At 37.7% G+C, this 15,637-nt stretch overlaps 6 protein-coding genes across 11 annotated transcripts; 3 read left to right on the top strand and 3 right to left on the bottom strand.

The window, feature by feature from the left end:
* Positions 1–111: 111 nt before the first annotated feature.
* Positions 112–2,367, top strand: LOC132193594 (diphosphomevalonate decarboxylase). Its single transcript, XM_059614356.1, has 9 exons — positions 112–295; positions 396–466; positions 660–727; positions 792–838; positions 894–1,019; positions 1,079–1,278; positions 1,408–1,701; positions 1,754–1,918; positions 1,976–2,367. The coding sequence occupies exons 1-9, from the start codon at positions 244–246 to the stop codon at positions 2,087–2,089; spliced, it is 1,137 nt and encodes a 378-aa protein (XP_059470339.1). The 5' UTR covers positions 112–243; the 3' UTR covers positions 2,090–2,367.
* Positions 2,368–2,483: 116 nt separating this feature from the next.
* LOC132193593 (UNC93-like protein) lies at positions 2,484–4,843 on the top strand. Its single transcript, XM_059614355.1, has 6 exons — positions 2,484–2,607; positions 2,693–3,251; positions 3,539–3,749; positions 3,810–3,966; positions 4,020–4,287; positions 4,349–4,843. Exons 2-6 carry the CDS (start codon positions 2,732–2,734, stop codon positions 4,588–4,590), a joined length of 1,398 nt encoding a protein of 465 aa, XP_059470338.1. The 5' UTR covers positions 2,484–2,607; positions 2,693–2,731; the 3' UTR covers positions 4,591–4,843.
* On the bottom strand, positions 4,575–5,658 carry LOC132193596 (protein stunted-like). Of its 2 annotated transcripts, XM_059614358.1 has the most exons (4): positions 5,541–5,658; positions 5,197–5,327; positions 4,974–5,014; positions 4,575–4,686 (listed from the first exon to the last, which is right to left on the bottom strand). In XM_059614358.1, the coding sequence occupies exons 1-3, from the start codon at positions 5,567–5,569 to the stop codon at positions 5,001–5,003; spliced, it is 174 nt and encodes a 57-aa protein (XP_059470341.1). In that variant the 5' UTR covers positions 5,570–5,658; the 3' UTR covers positions 4,575–4,686; positions 4,974–5,000. The 2 variants fall into 2 exon arrangements, with proteins under 2 accessions (XP_059470341.1, XP_059470342.1); XM_059614359.1 differs by lacking the exon at positions 4,974–5,014 and having other exon boundaries at positions 5,541–5,584.
* A 410-nt stretch (positions 5,659–6,068) lies between these two features.
* Positions 6,069–7,195, bottom strand: LOC132193435 (ADP-ribosylation factor-related protein 1). Its single transcript, XM_059614097.1, has 5 exons — positions 7,024–7,195; positions 6,791–6,961; positions 6,658–6,739; positions 6,422–6,593; positions 6,069–6,353 (listed from the first exon to the last, which is right to left on the bottom strand). Exons 1-5 carry the CDS (start codon positions 7,114–7,116, stop codon positions 6,263–6,265), a joined length of 609 nt encoding a protein of 202 aa, XP_059470080.1. The 5' UTR covers positions 7,117–7,195; the 3' UTR covers positions 6,069–6,262.
* Positions 7,196–7,239: 44 nt separating this feature from the next.
* LOC132193434 (tRNA (guanine(10)-N2)-methyltransferase homolog) lies at positions 7,240–9,295 on the top strand. Its single transcript, XM_059614096.1, has 10 exons — positions 7,240–7,315; positions 7,416–7,491; positions 7,552–7,617; positions 7,729–7,974; positions 8,041–8,175; positions 8,225–8,381; positions 8,435–8,541; positions 8,590–8,728; positions 8,779–8,983; positions 9,039–9,295. The coding sequence occupies exons 1-10, from the start codon at positions 7,275–7,277 to the stop codon at positions 9,268–9,270; spliced, it is 1,404 nt and encodes a 467-aa protein (XP_059470079.1). The 5' UTR covers positions 7,240–7,274; the 3' UTR covers positions 9,271–9,295.
* A 26-nt stretch (positions 9,296–9,321) lies between these two features.
* Positions 9,322–15,523, bottom strand: LOC132193433 (rhomboid-related protein 2). Of its 5 annotated transcripts, none has more exons than XR_009441457.1 (13): positions 15,421–15,523; positions 15,142–15,251; positions 14,908–15,063; positions 14,779–14,844; positions 14,577–14,719; positions 14,360–14,520; positions 14,107–14,300; positions 13,911–14,056; positions 13,733–13,859; positions 13,507–13,672; positions 11,650–13,444; positions 11,446–11,592; positions 11,358–11,380 (listed from the first exon to the last, which is right to left on the bottom strand). XR_009441457.1 is itself a non-coding variant. In XM_059614094.1 (10 exons), exons 3-10 carry the CDS (start codon positions 11,309–11,311, stop codon positions 9,582–9,584), a joined length of 1,155 nt encoding a protein of 384 aa, XP_059470077.1. In that variant the 5' UTR covers positions 11,312–11,380; positions 11,446–11,592; positions 11,650–11,793; the 3' UTR covers positions 9,322–9,581. The 5 variants fall into 5 exon arrangements, 2 of the variants coding, with proteins under 2 accessions (XP_059470077.1, XP_059470078.1); XR_009441458.1 differs by having other exon boundaries at positions 11,446–11,582; XR_009441459.1 differs by having other exon boundaries at positions 11,367–11,380; positions 11,446–11,573.
* Between the last annotated feature and the right edge of the window lie 114 nt (positions 15,524–15,637).

The following is a 15,637-nucleotide window of genomic DNA, read 5'->3' as shown; positions in this document are numbered from 1 at the left end:
TTAATAAAATCTAATAAAATGATAACAAATTGAATGCTAAATGCAAAGGGAATCGGAGAACGGATGTTTGTTTTGCGCATGCTCGGAAGGCGTTTATGAAGGTGAAAGTGGGCGTGCCGTTCGGTGACCGTGACTGCCGCAGGTCAAAGATCGGGCCCGTGCTGGCCTGTCGGCTCTTTGTTATTTTAATTTTCTCCTGAATAAGAAGAATTTCCCTTTAGTTTGCCTAGATCTTTGGACGCCATGAAGGTTGTTACGTGTGTCGCGCCGGTCAACATCGCCGTCATCAAATATTGTAAGCCCGAATTTCATGATTAAAAACGAGATACATTCTTTACCAAAAAAGCACCTGTTAGTCATGCACCACGGAGCTAACCTGAAAATTTTCTTTCTAGGGGGCAAGAGAGACGAAGAGCTAATTTTGCCTTTAAACGACTCAATCAGTGCAACTCTCAGCACCGATCACGTAAAAAAAATATTTATAATCCATGTTTTTTAATTTAAATTTAAATTTAATTTGTAAATTTTATTTTATTTTAAATTTTAAAATTAATTTTTGAACATAACTGTATATACTTGATAAGTACGTGCAGAGTTAAAAACTATTTTTTTTATGTAAATAATTTAAATTTTAAATTTTTTATAAATTTGAATTACAGATGCATGCAAAAACTACCGTCATGGCCAGCGAGACTTTTACCGAAGATAAAATCTGGCTCAATGGAAAGTATGCTTGCTTAAAAAATAAATAAATTTAGTAAAAATTTCTCATTTATTTTTATTATCCTCAGGGAAGAGTCAATTGAAAACCCAAGACTGCAGAACTGCCTTAAAGACTGTAATAATATTGTTAAATTTTCAAAAAGATAAATTTCTGATTATAAATTTTTTAGTACGAGAAAAAGCAAAGAGGGAAGGTGATGCTGTCACTGCCAATTTGAAGGTTCACATTTGCTCAGTCAACAATTTTCCAACTGCAGCTGGATTGGCGTCTTCCGCAGCAGGTTATGCATGCCTTGGTATAATTTTCATATTTTCGGATTTATTGATTTTTAATTCATATTTTCAAAAATCTTAGTTTACACGCTAGCCAAAGTTTTTGGTGTTGAGGGCGATGTATCAAGTGTAGCCAGAAGAGGCTCGGGCAGCGCTTGCCGAAGCGTTTTTGGTGGCTTTGTGCGTTGGCACCAAGGTGAATTACTCTCTGGGGAGGATTCGCTGGCCACCCAGATAGTACCAGCGAACCACTGGCCGCAAATGAGGATACTTATTTTAGTGGTGAGAAGAAACTCATTTAAAAAATTATTTCAAAATAACTTTCTCGAACTGGAGTTTCCAAACTTACGTTTTTTTCCTTTTTCAATGAATTAAATGCAAATCTTATTTTATAATTTTCTCTTTTAACAGGTGAGCGACGCAAGGAAAACGACGAGCAGCACTTCTGGCATGCAGAGGAGTGTCGAGACCAGTGAACTTCTCACTCACCGCATCAAAAATTGTGTGCCTAAGCGAGTGGAGGCAATGAAAAAGGCCATCGAGGAGCGCGACTTTGAGACCTTTGCTGAGATCACCATGAAGGACAGCAACCAATTCCACGCCGTCTGCCTCGACACTTATCCACCGGCCGTCTACCTGAACGACGTATCCCACGCAATCATCAGACTCGTCCACCAATACAATGCAGCTTGTGGCCAAATAAAAGTTGGATTGATCTTTTTTTCAATTTGAAATTTATTAAATTTTTTTGTTTAAGGTGGCTTATACTTTTGATGCCGGTCCTAACGCCTGTCTCTATTTATTGGAGCAGGACGTGCCCACAGTTGCGGCACTGGTCCGACTTGTTTTCCCTCCAAATCCTGAGCAGCAACAGGACTTCTTCAGGGGCATCCCTGTCATACCCAGCGTCATTCTACCTCCGGTATGTTTTTTTTTCATTCCTCATAATTTATTTTAATTTTGTCATTGTTTTCTTCAGATTAACGAACCCCCTCAAGTGGGTAAAATTCGTTACGTGATTCACACCAAAGTGGGCGAAGGACCCAGCCAAGTGGACGATCACCTTCTCTCAGAGGATGGGCAGCCAAAATAAAAGGATCGAATTTATTGATTTGACCTGAATGACAAGTATTTTAATACACCAATGACTTAATTAGCTAAGGTGACGGAATCTCTTTTTATCTTGACGAGAGCGATTATGGAAAAATTGTTACGTTTTTGTAACTCGTCACAATATTTTTTATGTCTAAGTCTTAAGTGGGTCACGTTGATAAGGAAATTCTTATAAATATTATTTTGAAAATTGAAAGTATTATCTTTGATATTTTTCTACATTGATTTTTGGTTAATAAAAAACATGTATACACTTGAGCTCAATTGGATTATCTTTATTCATAAAAAAGTAAAAATTTATTTCCATATAAATTTATGTTTCGTTCGACGATTCCTAGAAAAGTCAAACTCAAACTGCATGCAATCTCCCAACTATGGCTGATAAGATATTGACTATATATTCTGCAAATCCAAACAGAACGTGAGCTTTGTTTAACAATTCAGATTGTGCCGCATCTGAGAATACTCAGGATTCAGAATTATTTTAATTTATTAAAGGTAAATATTGTTTGTACCTTTTTAGAGTTAAGCAAATTTTTCATTCATACAGACATTTTTAATTAAAAAAAAATTATTTATGGAGGCTCACGTTGGTGGAAAAGCGGTCCTGGCAGCACTAAAAATGGGCTCCACTTCACAAGAGCAGGAGGAAAAACCAGCAGCGGAATTGGCCAGGATGATGATCAACGTTTTAGTGATCAGTGTGGCCTTCACCTTCCTCTTCACGGCTTACCAAAGCACCGCAAACCTCCAGAGCTCAATAAACACAGATGCAGGTCTCGGAACCGCTTCCCTGAGCACAATTTACGTGGCGCTGATTTTGTCCTGCATATTTGTGCCCACCTGGATGATCAGCAAATTGGGCGTCAAATGGACCATGCCGGTCTGCATGCTGGGCTACGGGGTGTACATAGGGGCGCAGTTCTACCCCGAGTTTTACACCCTCATTCCTGCAGCAATAGTGGTCGGTCTCGTCGCGGCGCCAATGTGGAGCGCCAAGTGCACCTATTTGACGCAGGTGGGCACCGTTCGCGCCAAGGCGCTGGGCACCTCTGCCGAAGTGCAGGTCACGAGGCTCTTCGGAATTTTCTTTTTGCTTTTCCAGTGCTCTCAGGTTATCGGAAATTTGATTTCTTCAACAGGTGACTTAGCGTTTTATTTCTTGCAAATTTTTTTCCAACAAAATCAGAAAGTTAAATTAGTATTTTGAACATTAACCGTTGTTTGTTATATACTTAATTATAATTTAATTTTAACTCCACTAAACTTTATCAAAATTTAAATTTATGTAACCTAAAAAGGAGGAAAAGTTTTCAAACTTTCATTAAACAAAACCAGACATTATAAATACTCAAAATCAATACTGATTGTGAGCATTAAAATCTAGGCTCTTTAATTAATATTTGCTATTATATTCTATTCCCCTTAGTTTTATCATCTGGATATGTGCCACCAATAGACCCTGAAGATCCAAATCTGCCCCTCTGTGGAGCAAGGTTTTGTCCGTGGGAAGACCACGGTGGCAGTTCCGGAGGGAACAGACCTTCGGACGAAAAAATTTACACTCTGTTTGGAATTTATCTCGGCTGCGCTCTCATCGCAGCGGCAATAATTGCGGCCTTTGTTGACCCACTCACAAGGTTGAGTTTTAAATAATTTCCAATGTTGAATTTAATCACAATTTCAACTTAAACCAAAAGGTTTGGGGAGCGGACAGGAAGTGGGACCGGAATATCTGGATTTCGGCTTTTGCTCGCCACTGGGAAGCACTTAAAGGACAAGAGACAATTATTGCTAATTCCTCTGACCGTCTTCAGTGGCCTTGAGCAGGGGTACATTGGTGCAGATTTCACCCAAGTATGAATTTATAATCAAAATTTTAATGAATTTTTGATTAAAATATTTTGCAGAGTTTTGTAACCTGTGCCTACGGAGTTCAGAACGTGGGTTACGTAATGATTTGCTTTGGGGTTTGTGACGCCGTTTTTTCTCTAGTTTTTGGCGAGCTGATAAAAATCGTGGGTCGCATCCCCATTTTCACCCTTGGTGCAGCTATTAACATAGCCATGATCTGCACCATGTTTTTCTGGAAGCCAATGCCAGACGAACCCGCCGTATTTTTTGTCATTGCCGGTTTCTGGGGTGTTTCAGACGCTGTGTGGCAGACTCAAATGAATGGTAAATATTGTCTTAGGGAAATTTAATTAGAAATTAAAAAAAATAAAAATATCAATTTCAGCTCTGTACGGAAACTTGTTCCAAAATAATGAAGAAGCTGCCTTCAGCAACTACCGGCTGTGGGAGTCGCTGGGATTTGCTGTTGCTTATGCTTACAGCACTTTCCTATGCACAGACGCCAAAATGTGGGTTTTGGTCGGGGTTTTGATTCTCGGGATGGCCGGATACTACGGAGTGGAATTTATCGAGAAAAGAAGCAAACAAGAGCAACAAAGACTCAAGTCAAGTAACTTACAACAGTGATTCTTTTAATTATAATGAAATTTACACGAAACTCGGCATCTACACGAAAGCATCTCCACACGCTCAGCCAGTGACATCTTGATTAGGCTTGAGGTTCTGTAATTAAGATAAAAAGCATTTTAATTTAATATAATTATATGTTAAGTTGTAATTTTAAGTAAAATTTTTGTGAATAAAATCAGCAAAATTCCTTAAATTAGTGTTATGATTATGCTAACATATGTATGCAATAAAAATCTATTTGATAACCACATTAAAATATTATTAAACTGATTAAAAAATATAAAAATTCACACTACATTCAATTAGGGAAAATTTTGAAGGTGTTAAATGCATTTACATTCAGGTTGGGGACTCGCTGTAAAAGCACACTATTGACTTACTCAAAGTGAAATATTTGAATTCATAATTCACTTCTCAGCAGCTGTAATTAAAATTGGCAAATTCAATGTAGGCTTAAATCGCATAAAAATACTTAAGTAAAGGAAGCGTATTCTTATTTTGTCGCTATAATAATTCAAAACTACGACTTAGAATATATTTTCTATGGATAAAAATAAATATCAGCGTAATTTAGAGTGTAATAATCAACTTATAGACACTCACTGACTGCTTTTCCGTCTTTCCAAGGCTGGAATTTGATGCTAGACTCCTCGCGCTTTGCAGCTTCTGCCCTGAATTGAGGTTTCAGGGATTGTCTGAGGACGCGAGCAGCAATGCTCGAGTACTTGACGTAGCTGAAAATTCAAATTTCGTCGCAATTAGACAAGGAAATCAAAATCAGTGGAATAACAAGGTGAATTTTAATGAAAAATATAAAACAACACCGGCAGTGCAAAAATAGTAGCAAAGAGCGAATCGACTGTTTAAATGAGTTTTTCCTCACAAAATACTTGTTTTGTAACAAAATTAAATTCTTGGAATAGTAAATTTTGTTTTAATTAACTTACTTCAAACCTGCCTGGCGCCAGAAAGTCATTTTTCTGGATTTTTTAGCCTGTTTTCTGATTTCTACCAGAACAGAGAACAGATGAGAGTATGGAGAAGTGGGAGTGGCACTGAAACGGAAGTACTACTAGATCCAATATATAAAGTATAAACGTTATTCCACTTATTTAATAACTTTTAAAATTATCTTATTTGTGGTATAAATAAAAAATTATGAATTTCCGTAAACAAAATATATTCCGCCCGCACGCACTAATATTTTCAATATCGCCCAATTCTCAAAAACGAAATTGATTTATTTTTATAAAAAAATGAGATTTACTTAAAAATTTCTAAATTTCATTTTTTGATGCATGAATTGAATTTTTATTTCTTTCAACTCCATATTGTGCATAGGAAATTTAACAATTTTTTTTTTTAGAATGGAATGTCGTTTAGCGTTTATTTCGAGCTTAAAAATTAATTAAACCAACATTAATAACATTTGAATGATTTGAACTAAAATTATTAAATAATTAGGATAAAATCTACAGAAATTTTTTAATTTAATTAACTATATTTTATTAAATACTTTTATAACTTAACTAAAAATTTAATGTTAACAGACTTACGAGATGTAAATGATTGTTGTAAAATAACACCCATAAATTTTACGGACAAAGTTTTGATAAAAAGAAACACACGCATTTTAGTACATAAATACAAAAGTGGTTCAATAACAAGTTCACATGTCTTCTTGATTTCTCGGTGGTCTCAAATTGTTGTTTCTCTTTATACAATCCACTAGCCAATTGATTCCCTCATTGATGCCATCCCTGAAGACAAGATAAATTAAATTATTCATTTACTTTTTTTTTAGTATTAAATAACATTTTAAGCCTACCCTGTGAGAGCCGAGACAGGCATCACCATGCAGTCTCGTCTTCCAATTAAATGCGCACTTCTGTTAAAAATAGGCTTCACGTCTCTCACCCCCATGCAATCTGGAATGTCTTGCTTGTTTGCCAAGACAAGCAACGGAACACCTTCAAGGAAATTGCTGCTTATCATTTTATCTGCAGAAAATAAAATAATTATTATAAAAAATTATTTTTTAAGCACAAAATTCTACGGATTCACCAAATGCATTTTTTGACTCAGGAATTCTACCCCTATCGGCAGAGTCAACCACATAAATCACAGCGTGTGATTCTGCATAATACTGAAAAACATTGTTTATTATAAAAAAAATCTCTTTTATTTCAATCCGAACCTTGTCCCACAGACTTTGCAGCTCCTCTTGTCCACCGAGATCCCAAAAACTGAGGCGAACGCCTTTTATATCAATTTGGCCTATATTTAAGCCTACGGTGGTTGTGATTTTACTTGGGTTCAGTCCTTTGTAGCCCTTTGTAAATTTGGTTTTAGCTGCCTCTAAGTACGTCTGAAATTTTTTTAATACATAAATAAATTTGGAATTGAATTGATAAAAAAAGGGAAACGCACCGATTTTCCAGCGTTGTCAAGACCAAGGATGAGAACGCAATATTCATCTTTCTGGACCAGGTACTTGTAGAAACCCGAAAGTAACGTGTACATTTTTAAACAATAAATTCAAAAACTCAAAACTCCACGTCCTGTCATTGCCAGATGGTCGACTCAGACTGTGTTTACAAAATTCAGCAGTGTTGCCAACAAAATCTCCACGCCCCCTTTTCTCACATGTTCGGCGAGTTTCGCAAAATCAAAATAATGTAATGTGTGCGAATGTGAATACTGCAGATGCCATCAATAATACGTGAATATTGTTTTGTGATTTTAATTTTATTATAAAAAAGTTGTCGTTGTCTCTTAATTACATTTTGCACATTCTTATGACGTGCAAAATATCCGGAAAGTATGGCAGAATCAGTACCGACACGAGTTAGTTATCTTCTGTGGTTCGCTCAAGAACATGTCAATTTCCGAGCAGCTGTATGTTTTAATTATAACTGATTGCAATTTATTCACCCTATGTATGCTAATTTCCCACAGGATGTCGAGTCGGTTGCGTCAATATTTGGCATCAAAATTAATTACAAAACTCAAATCAGCGAATATGTAAGATTTTAATTCAATGATTTTTTTTGTTTGATATGCTTATTAATATTTTGACTGATGTTAAAAAAATATAAGAACTTGTAAGAAATGTTATTAATTTTGTAATTTCAGCCCTATTGCATTGTCGATTTGCCAAGTGAAGAGGAAGCAAAGCTGCTTGCTAGTCGATGCATTTCTGTAAAATCGATCTTGGAACTTTGGGGCCATGGCAAGACTGTCGAGGAGCTACATGAAAATGTCAAAAAGCTTCCTGAGACTCTCACGAGCCCGTACTTTGGTGCTGACAAGACTTTCAGACTCGTCGTTGAAACATTTTGTAAATCTATCTCGCAAAAGGAAAAGGTTGAACGGATTGAGGTAAAAAATACTGTGAAGGAAATATTTATAAAAAATATACAATATGATTAATAAACTTTTCTTCAGTCCTTTGGATACTTGCCTATTGAAGGAGACGTGAATCTGAAAAACCCTGATGTTGTTTATTACCTGTTGGAGTACTTTGGTCAAGATTCAAACAACATTCCTGAAAAGCCTTACGAATTATTTTTTGGACGAAGGGTTAGATGATTTCAAATCTTACTTTATATAATATTATGCTTTGAAACAGGTTGCCGATGGTCAAAGGGCGCTGATCACAAAGCTCTCTCTGAAGACAAGACACTTTCTCGGCAACACAAGTATGGATGCACAGCTGTCACTGCTGATGGCCAACCAGGCCAAAATTGTACCTGGCAGTTTAGTTTATGATCCCTTTGTTGGATCGGGTATTTTAAAAATGTCAAATAATATCTCTAAACAAATTAAATTTTATTCATAGGGTCACTTCTTGTCTCGGCAGCTCAGTTTGGAGGCTACGTTTGTGGTGCAGATCTTGATTTTTTAATGATTCATGGAAAGACTAGGCCAGTGAGGCCAAATCAAAAAGTAAAAAGATTATCTTTTGAAAATACAAATTGCTAATTTATAATTTAGGTGAGAGAAAAAGGAGAGAGTATTAAGAGCAACATGCGACAATACAATCTCTCATCAAGATACCTTGATGTGCTGGTTGCGGACTTTGCTCGTCCTTTGTGGAGACCTGATGTTAGATTTGACGCAATTCTGACCGACCGTGAGAATTTATCAAATGCGTTTGCATAATCCTAAAAAATGTTAAAACAGCCCCGTATGGTGTAAGAGAGTCTACAGCAAAAGTTGGTTCTTGGAGAGGAGCAGATATCAAGCCCATTCTGGAAAAACATCTGCCCCACCACATTCCTGCCAAAGTTGACTACGACATTCAAGAGCTTATGAGAGATCTGCTGGACTTTTCAGCAAACTATCTCTGCATGGGAGGCCGCCTGGTGTTTTGGCTGCCTATTTGCAGGTATTTAAAAAAAATGTCTTTCATCTGCCATGATTAATTAATTTAAATATTCTAGAGAGGAATACGACGAGGAAAAGAGCTTGCCCAAGCACGAGTGTTTGAAACTTGTGAGCAACTGCGAACAGGTATTGAGCTGTCACTCAAGTAGATTACTCCTGTGTATGGAGAAGGTAGAGGAGCCTTTGATAAAAGAGAAGACGCCGCCTGCACAACTCACCAGCACAACTAAATTTAGAGATAGATATTTCTCGGGCAGGCCTCTTAACAATGTTGATCTCACTGAATAAACATAAATTTTATTCGTTACATATATTTGGTTTTGAATATAAAAAAAGCGGTTCCGAGAAATATAATACTTTTAATAGTAATTTGAACACACAGCAGCAAATAATAGCTGAACACTTTTAAATTGGAATTTATTTTAAATGCATAATAGTGCAAAATTTAACTTGTTCTTCTTTTTTGATTTGATCTTAAAATACCGTAAAATACATTGATACTTGATCAACAATTAATATAGCACATGTAAATGACAAAAAATAGTCCAAAAATTTGAAAGGCACATTAAGACGGATATGTACTAGATTGTGTGCATCAGTTACGGCAAAGGTTCATAAGTATTATACATAAGAGGTGGGAAATACTCTGGAAAAGCGATATTCCATACAATGGTTATGCCAATTAGGACAACGAATATCGCCAAGCTCGCCCACCAAATTTTCTTCTCCCACGGCTTTTTGTTCAGATTTCTCAAGACGTAAATGCCAACCAAAAGTCCGGCTAAGGCACCGCCAAAGTGAGCCATGTAGCCAATCTAAAAGAATTTTATTTATAAATCCTCTAAAAAATTATCAGTTATTGTTTACTCACATGTGTTTCCATTTTGGCCACATATCTTTGGTAAATAGCTGTCCCAACATCAAACCCGATGAGTAACGTAAAGATGACAAGTTGGTAGATGGCAAACGACATTTCGGACCAGTTCTAAAGTTTTCAAAAAACCTTTGTAAATGATTGAAAAATTAAATTGAAAAGCGCAGGAAAACCATAATGATTGTGGCCAGGTGAGCTGTAATGATGGCGTAAACTCCTCCCGAGGCACCAGCCAAATAGACATAGGGGTCGGACACTGAAGTTCCAAGAGACCCAGCAACAACCCCTGCAAGGTACACTATCAACACTCGCCACCAGTGATGCACCATTTCAAGGGGTATTCCCAGCATCAGCAGCACCAACATGTTGACGATCAAATGCATCTCCCTTTAAAATATGTTCATTATTGTCCGAATATCGATTTTAAAATTTTCAGTCACCCAACATGGACGAACATGTAGGTTAGAAAGCGCCAGGCTTCATGTCTTTTGTGCGGGTTGTAAATAAGCACTGTCGCAATTGGACCATTCACGCTGTAGGAGTCACCTGTTGAGATCACATCAACGAGGAACAGGATCATCTAAATTATGAAAAAAAAAAAAATTAATAATAATTAATAATATTATTAACATTGTGTACCTCAATCAGAGCTACAATTAGCATGGCTATTGGTAGAGGGTAACACGAGTATTCCTCCTCATACTGTCCGTCGGGGACATCATGCCAAACCTTTCCACCTCGGGGGGCGACCAAGTTGTGCACATAGCCCGTTAAAAGCTTGGAAAAGACCCCTCTTGGCAGAACGTCACTGTGAACCTGCGTAAAACAAGGGTTGTTACAAAATATTCATTACAAATCATATTTGGATAAAATTTACCAAGTGTAGAAATTCTGCAAAATGCAAGTGGCCATCGTTGTTGTGATCTGCCATGTCGATAATTTTTCGGAAAGCTTCATCTGGGAGATCATGGGCATAATTAGCTGCCTGCAGCATCCGCTTCATTTCTGCTAAATTCAAAACACCATCTCCATTGGTGTCGTACTAGAAAATAAGATAGACTCATAAAAATAGCGTATAAATTATTTACAATGGTGACTCACTTTGTTGAAAACTTGTTGCCAATGCTGAAAATCAGAAAAATATCAATTTTTTACTGAGAAAATTTAAAATAAAATCAGAAAAATTATTATTAACACAATAATAATTAAATAATTATTATTAGTACTAATTAAATATAACTTGTCAATCAAATATTATTTTTCATAAAAATCACAATTAAATGTCTTCTTAGTAAGTAAGACTAAAATTTTTTTAAACTGTGCCCAAGTAAATTAAAAAAGTTTCCATACTCGAGGATCTGCCGTTTCAGTGTTCAGTCTTTGCAACTGCCGTCCATTCTTTTGTCCAGGTAGTCCGGCGTTAAGACGCTGAAGTTCCACTTCGTTTTGGTCCATATCTGCACTGTCTGCAGCCTTCGTCTGTGTGAAACTGAGCTTAGGATTGTGACGAGCCCTTCCTTATTGCTAGATCAAACACACACAAAGAAATGATTAATGCCGTTATCAGTATTTCAGTGCGAAACACATACCTCACTGTCCTCACTCTGTGCAATACTGAGATAACAAAGTTGAAGGCACCAAAGTAAATACCGAAAGCCAGAAAATAGAGCGGTTGTTATGATTATCGTGGCGGCTTTTTGGGCGTCAAGCTGTGCAGCTTTTATAACTGTTAGATGCTCAAATGAGGGAATACAAATAGACAAATGGTTTTTTTGAGAAGTGAAAATTATTACCATGTAAGAGAAATTATTGTTTTTGTGCCTGATCTTCCTTGTTCCCTCCCAGCTCATGCGTGATGGGTTAACGTCATTCAAGTTAGCTTTAATTTCAGGTAAAAAAATAAACAGTTTGATGGAGGGAGAGGGGAGGGTCGCGCGCTTTCACAACAGGAGCGGTAGCGCTACTTATTCAAACAGGTGCCCGCTTGCGCTTAGTACAATACAATTTGCGACCAAATCTTTTTTTCAGATAAAAACTAAAATAGATATTTAAATATGTGGGCAAAAAAAATTTCAAAACGATCATTTAAAATTTTTCAGATTAAAATCAAATCTTATTTTAAAATATTTACACCCCGAGGGCTTTTAAAAGAAAAAATTGAGCGTGTCAGCGTCCGAAAAACAATCCGTTAAATATGGCATATTTTCTTTCACAGTGGTTCCTCTAGAATACCCTGCAACTTCACAATGGCCCTTCTGATTTTCTTTGTGTCTGTTGGGCACAATCGTTCCTTCTTGAAAGTTTTCACTAAAGAGTTCACCAACGATGTTAATTCAAACACCTGAGGTTCGCCCTCGTCCTCTCTCGCAGACATCTGGGACAAGTCGGAGGAAAAACCTGCAGGCTCTTGATGGCTGCTCCCAACTCCATCACTCAGCACAATCTCCTCAGGTTTACTGCTGCGCGTCGGAGATTGTGGATCGGACCTCTGGCTTGTCTCCAAAAGGAGCTCATCATCCTCCAGGTCAAAAAAGTCATCATCATTTAAGCTGCTGAAGTCTGGAGCAACTTTTTCTGCAAAATCAACTCTGAATTCCTTCTCAGTAGGCCTTCTGATCTTTGCCAGTCTCCGAAGCTCCTCAAAGGCCGAGATTCTTGAAGGACAGGCGCTTTTCTGAATATAGGTGGACACTTTTGTTTGGAGCTCTTTCGAACTTACGACTGCCATCGGAACGACTTCCTCGTGTGGTGAGCAGTGCGCAAAAGTGGCAAAAGCTTTCAAAGCAAATTCTCGAACAACAGGATTGAAATTCTGCAGGAGGTCATTGAAGGCCTCGGAAATCAAGCGGATCACTGTTGGTTGTCGGCCGTCCTTGGCTAGGGTTCGACTGGACAGTATGGAGATGAACTTGATGGACTTTATTCGCAAAGAGGCTGGAAGGAGAAACGGAAACTGTGTCAGCACCGTTTCTAGCTGCTGGTTGTCCATTTCATCTGCGTAGAGTACCAAAGCTTCAAGAACCTTGATACCAAACTGTTCACCAATCCCTCCGTCCTGACAGAAGGGTAAAAGTTGTAGCAACGGGGTCAAAAGCTGGTTGTGTGGCTTTTTTGCAATTATTAAATCCAAGGCTGAAAGACACTCACAGAAGGAATTCTGCGAAGGCTGGCTAACGATTTGTTGAAGGGCTTTTATTGTGACTTTGTGCACCTCGTACTGAGTCAATGTGACCTCAATTGCTGAAACTGATGCTTGTGGCAAAATTTGCGTCAGTCGATGCTCCAAAGTGCTGATCATTTTTTGCTGAGGACCATCTGGCATGGACATTTTGATGGATCTCAAAAGTTTAATGTGTTCGAGGCAGAGAGCTGGGCCTGCACTGCGGACCAAGCAAACCCAGAGATCTGATGCCAAAATCCAGGGCCACGGCGTGGACGGTGAGCTGCAAAGGGTGGACAGCAGGGTTTTCTCGACCACAAGGAACTCGTCAGCCGTCATAGAAACGCCAAAAGTGCAGCTGGAGGACAAGCATGCCTCGTAAATGGCCTCGGACAAGTCTGATGAAACTTGGGCCAGAGAGAAAGGACCTATTAGAAAGGAAAAAATTAGGTTATTATTTAAGACTTTAAAGTAAGACAATTTGATTTACATTCTTCTATCAATTCCATTTGAAGTTTCAATAAATTTTCATCTGGGGCTATCCAGTGACTGCGAGCTTCTGGAGAGCAATTTGCTGCTTCTTGTAAAATAGTGGACACTAGCAAGAGTTCACTGACGGGCTCCATTTTTGATTTCGATAGAGAATTGCAAATTATCTAATATTAAATAAAAATTACTTTCTATTTTCTCATAGACAGAATTAAATATTTAAATACCTCAGAAAATCTCTTGTGATCTACGAGTGCGCTGACAAGAGAACTAACACCAATGACCAGTTGACGGTTAACCATTTCAGACCTAGAGACTTTTTCACCAGTAATTTTCAGAACTTGTTCGGAAGACCTGTAAATATTTGACGCTTAGATTGATTTAAAAACTACATTTTGAAATTACTTTTGAAGGGAGACAATTAATTGCACCAGGTCCTCGACACTGCCACTCAAAGACTTTGAATAACCAGATTCCAAAAGATTTACCAGAAGTCGTAGCAGAAAGCTTGCAACTTTTAGGATCCGCTCTGCTGTTTTCTCATCAGTTTCCTGAAAAAAAAAAATTTAAATTTCGTTTTCACCAAATATTTTTAACAAACCTCTTCCACGGCAGACTTTTTCAATCTGAGGATTTCTTTGCAAAGGTAAGAAACAGGCACATCTACTTTTAGAATTGGCACCAGACAATCAGAGTGAGTTCCGGTCAACAAGCTGAACATTTTCCAACACTCCGTCATGATTCGAACGTTGAATATTTGCGAAAACGTGCCGATTTCGCCAAAAAATTCAGCAACTGGAAATTAGATTAAACCAATGAAATTGTGGTGCAGTTCTTGATAACAATTGACGCACCTGCACAGAGAACAACTATTTCATACTCTCTTTCAACAGGGTCAAAGGTGACCACGTCTTTATACAGCAAAACAAGTCTAGTCATGAGGTCTCCAACTTCTCTGGTGAAACATGCCAATTCATCAGCTAATGTCTCAGCAAAAGACTGATATATAATTTTGCTAAAAACATGTTCATTAATTGTTGAAAATGATCATTAATAATTTCAAATAATTACCTATTGCTGCAATGGTCAACAGCTTTTAGAACCAATGGCATTACCGATGTGTTGAAAAGCTCCATATCTGCGGCTGGGATTTTCTCAAAATTTGAGTAAAACTGGACACAGTTTTTTGTGCACCCCACCAACGTTATCAGGACCTGTGGAATTAAAATGATTGTAAAATATTTAAATCTGTTGAAGGAGAAAAAAATACAACCTGCAGAAGTCCGTCAACAACTTCAAAGATCTGGGCTTCGACTTGCTTAGAAATGCCCGAATAAATCTAGAGTACATAAATAGACATAAAATCATTTTTATAAAAAAAGAAAATAGGCATGAGCCTTGCCTCTTCGAAGAGTTGGTTGAGCAGAGGAAGAGCTGAACCGAGAAATAACTTCTCCGCTTTTGAGATACTTTCGCAGCACTGAAGGCAGTGGTCGAAAAGGATGCAAGAGGATTTGACAGCGTCGGCAGGATCATTTTGACAATCTTTCAGACACTCGTTTATTTCAGTGAAGGAAAATTAATCCATAAAAATAAGGTATAAAAACAAGAGAAAAAAATTTGAAAAAAAGGATATCAGAAGTGTGGGCAGCTTTTTATCAAGGTAGCTCATGACCTCATCCCTTGGAAGACTGTGCAGCCGTTCCAAATCATCGTCCAAAGAAGTGAGTGACTCGGTCATTGCGTCTGAAAAAATTGTAAGGCCTGATTAATTGGGGTATGTACATGACACACACAATTCCATCAAAATGTGAAATGTTCAAGCCGATGATGTTTTACAATGCTTGAAATTCAGAGAGTTCATTGCAGATTACATAATTAAAGTCATTGAGATGCTGGATATATATAAACAAACCTGTTTCAAACTAAAAACGCCGATTCCATCAACTTTTTCAACAATATTTCGCACCGAATCAAATGTTTAGCTTTTCTCCTGCTGATCGCCCTTCCAAATCCCGCTTTGATCAGCCAATCAGAACGCTAGGATACCGGCACTGGTGGCTGAAACAGTTCTCAAAACGCCCTGTAGATGGGCTCAACAGGCAGAAACCGGCGTTGAGTGTCGTGCAAGT

This window comes from Neocloeon triangulifer, unplaced genomic scaffold, assembly GCF_031216515.1.
Source record: "Neocloeon triangulifer isolate White Clay Creek 2 clone unplaced genomic scaffold, ASM3121651v1 ptg000004l, whole genome shotgun sequence".
NCBI classification, from domain to species: domain Eukaryota; kingdom Metazoa; phylum Arthropoda; class Insecta; order Ephemeroptera; family Baetidae; genus Neocloeon; species Neocloeon triangulifer.
This window is presented reverse-complemented; position numbering and strand designations above follow the sequence as displayed.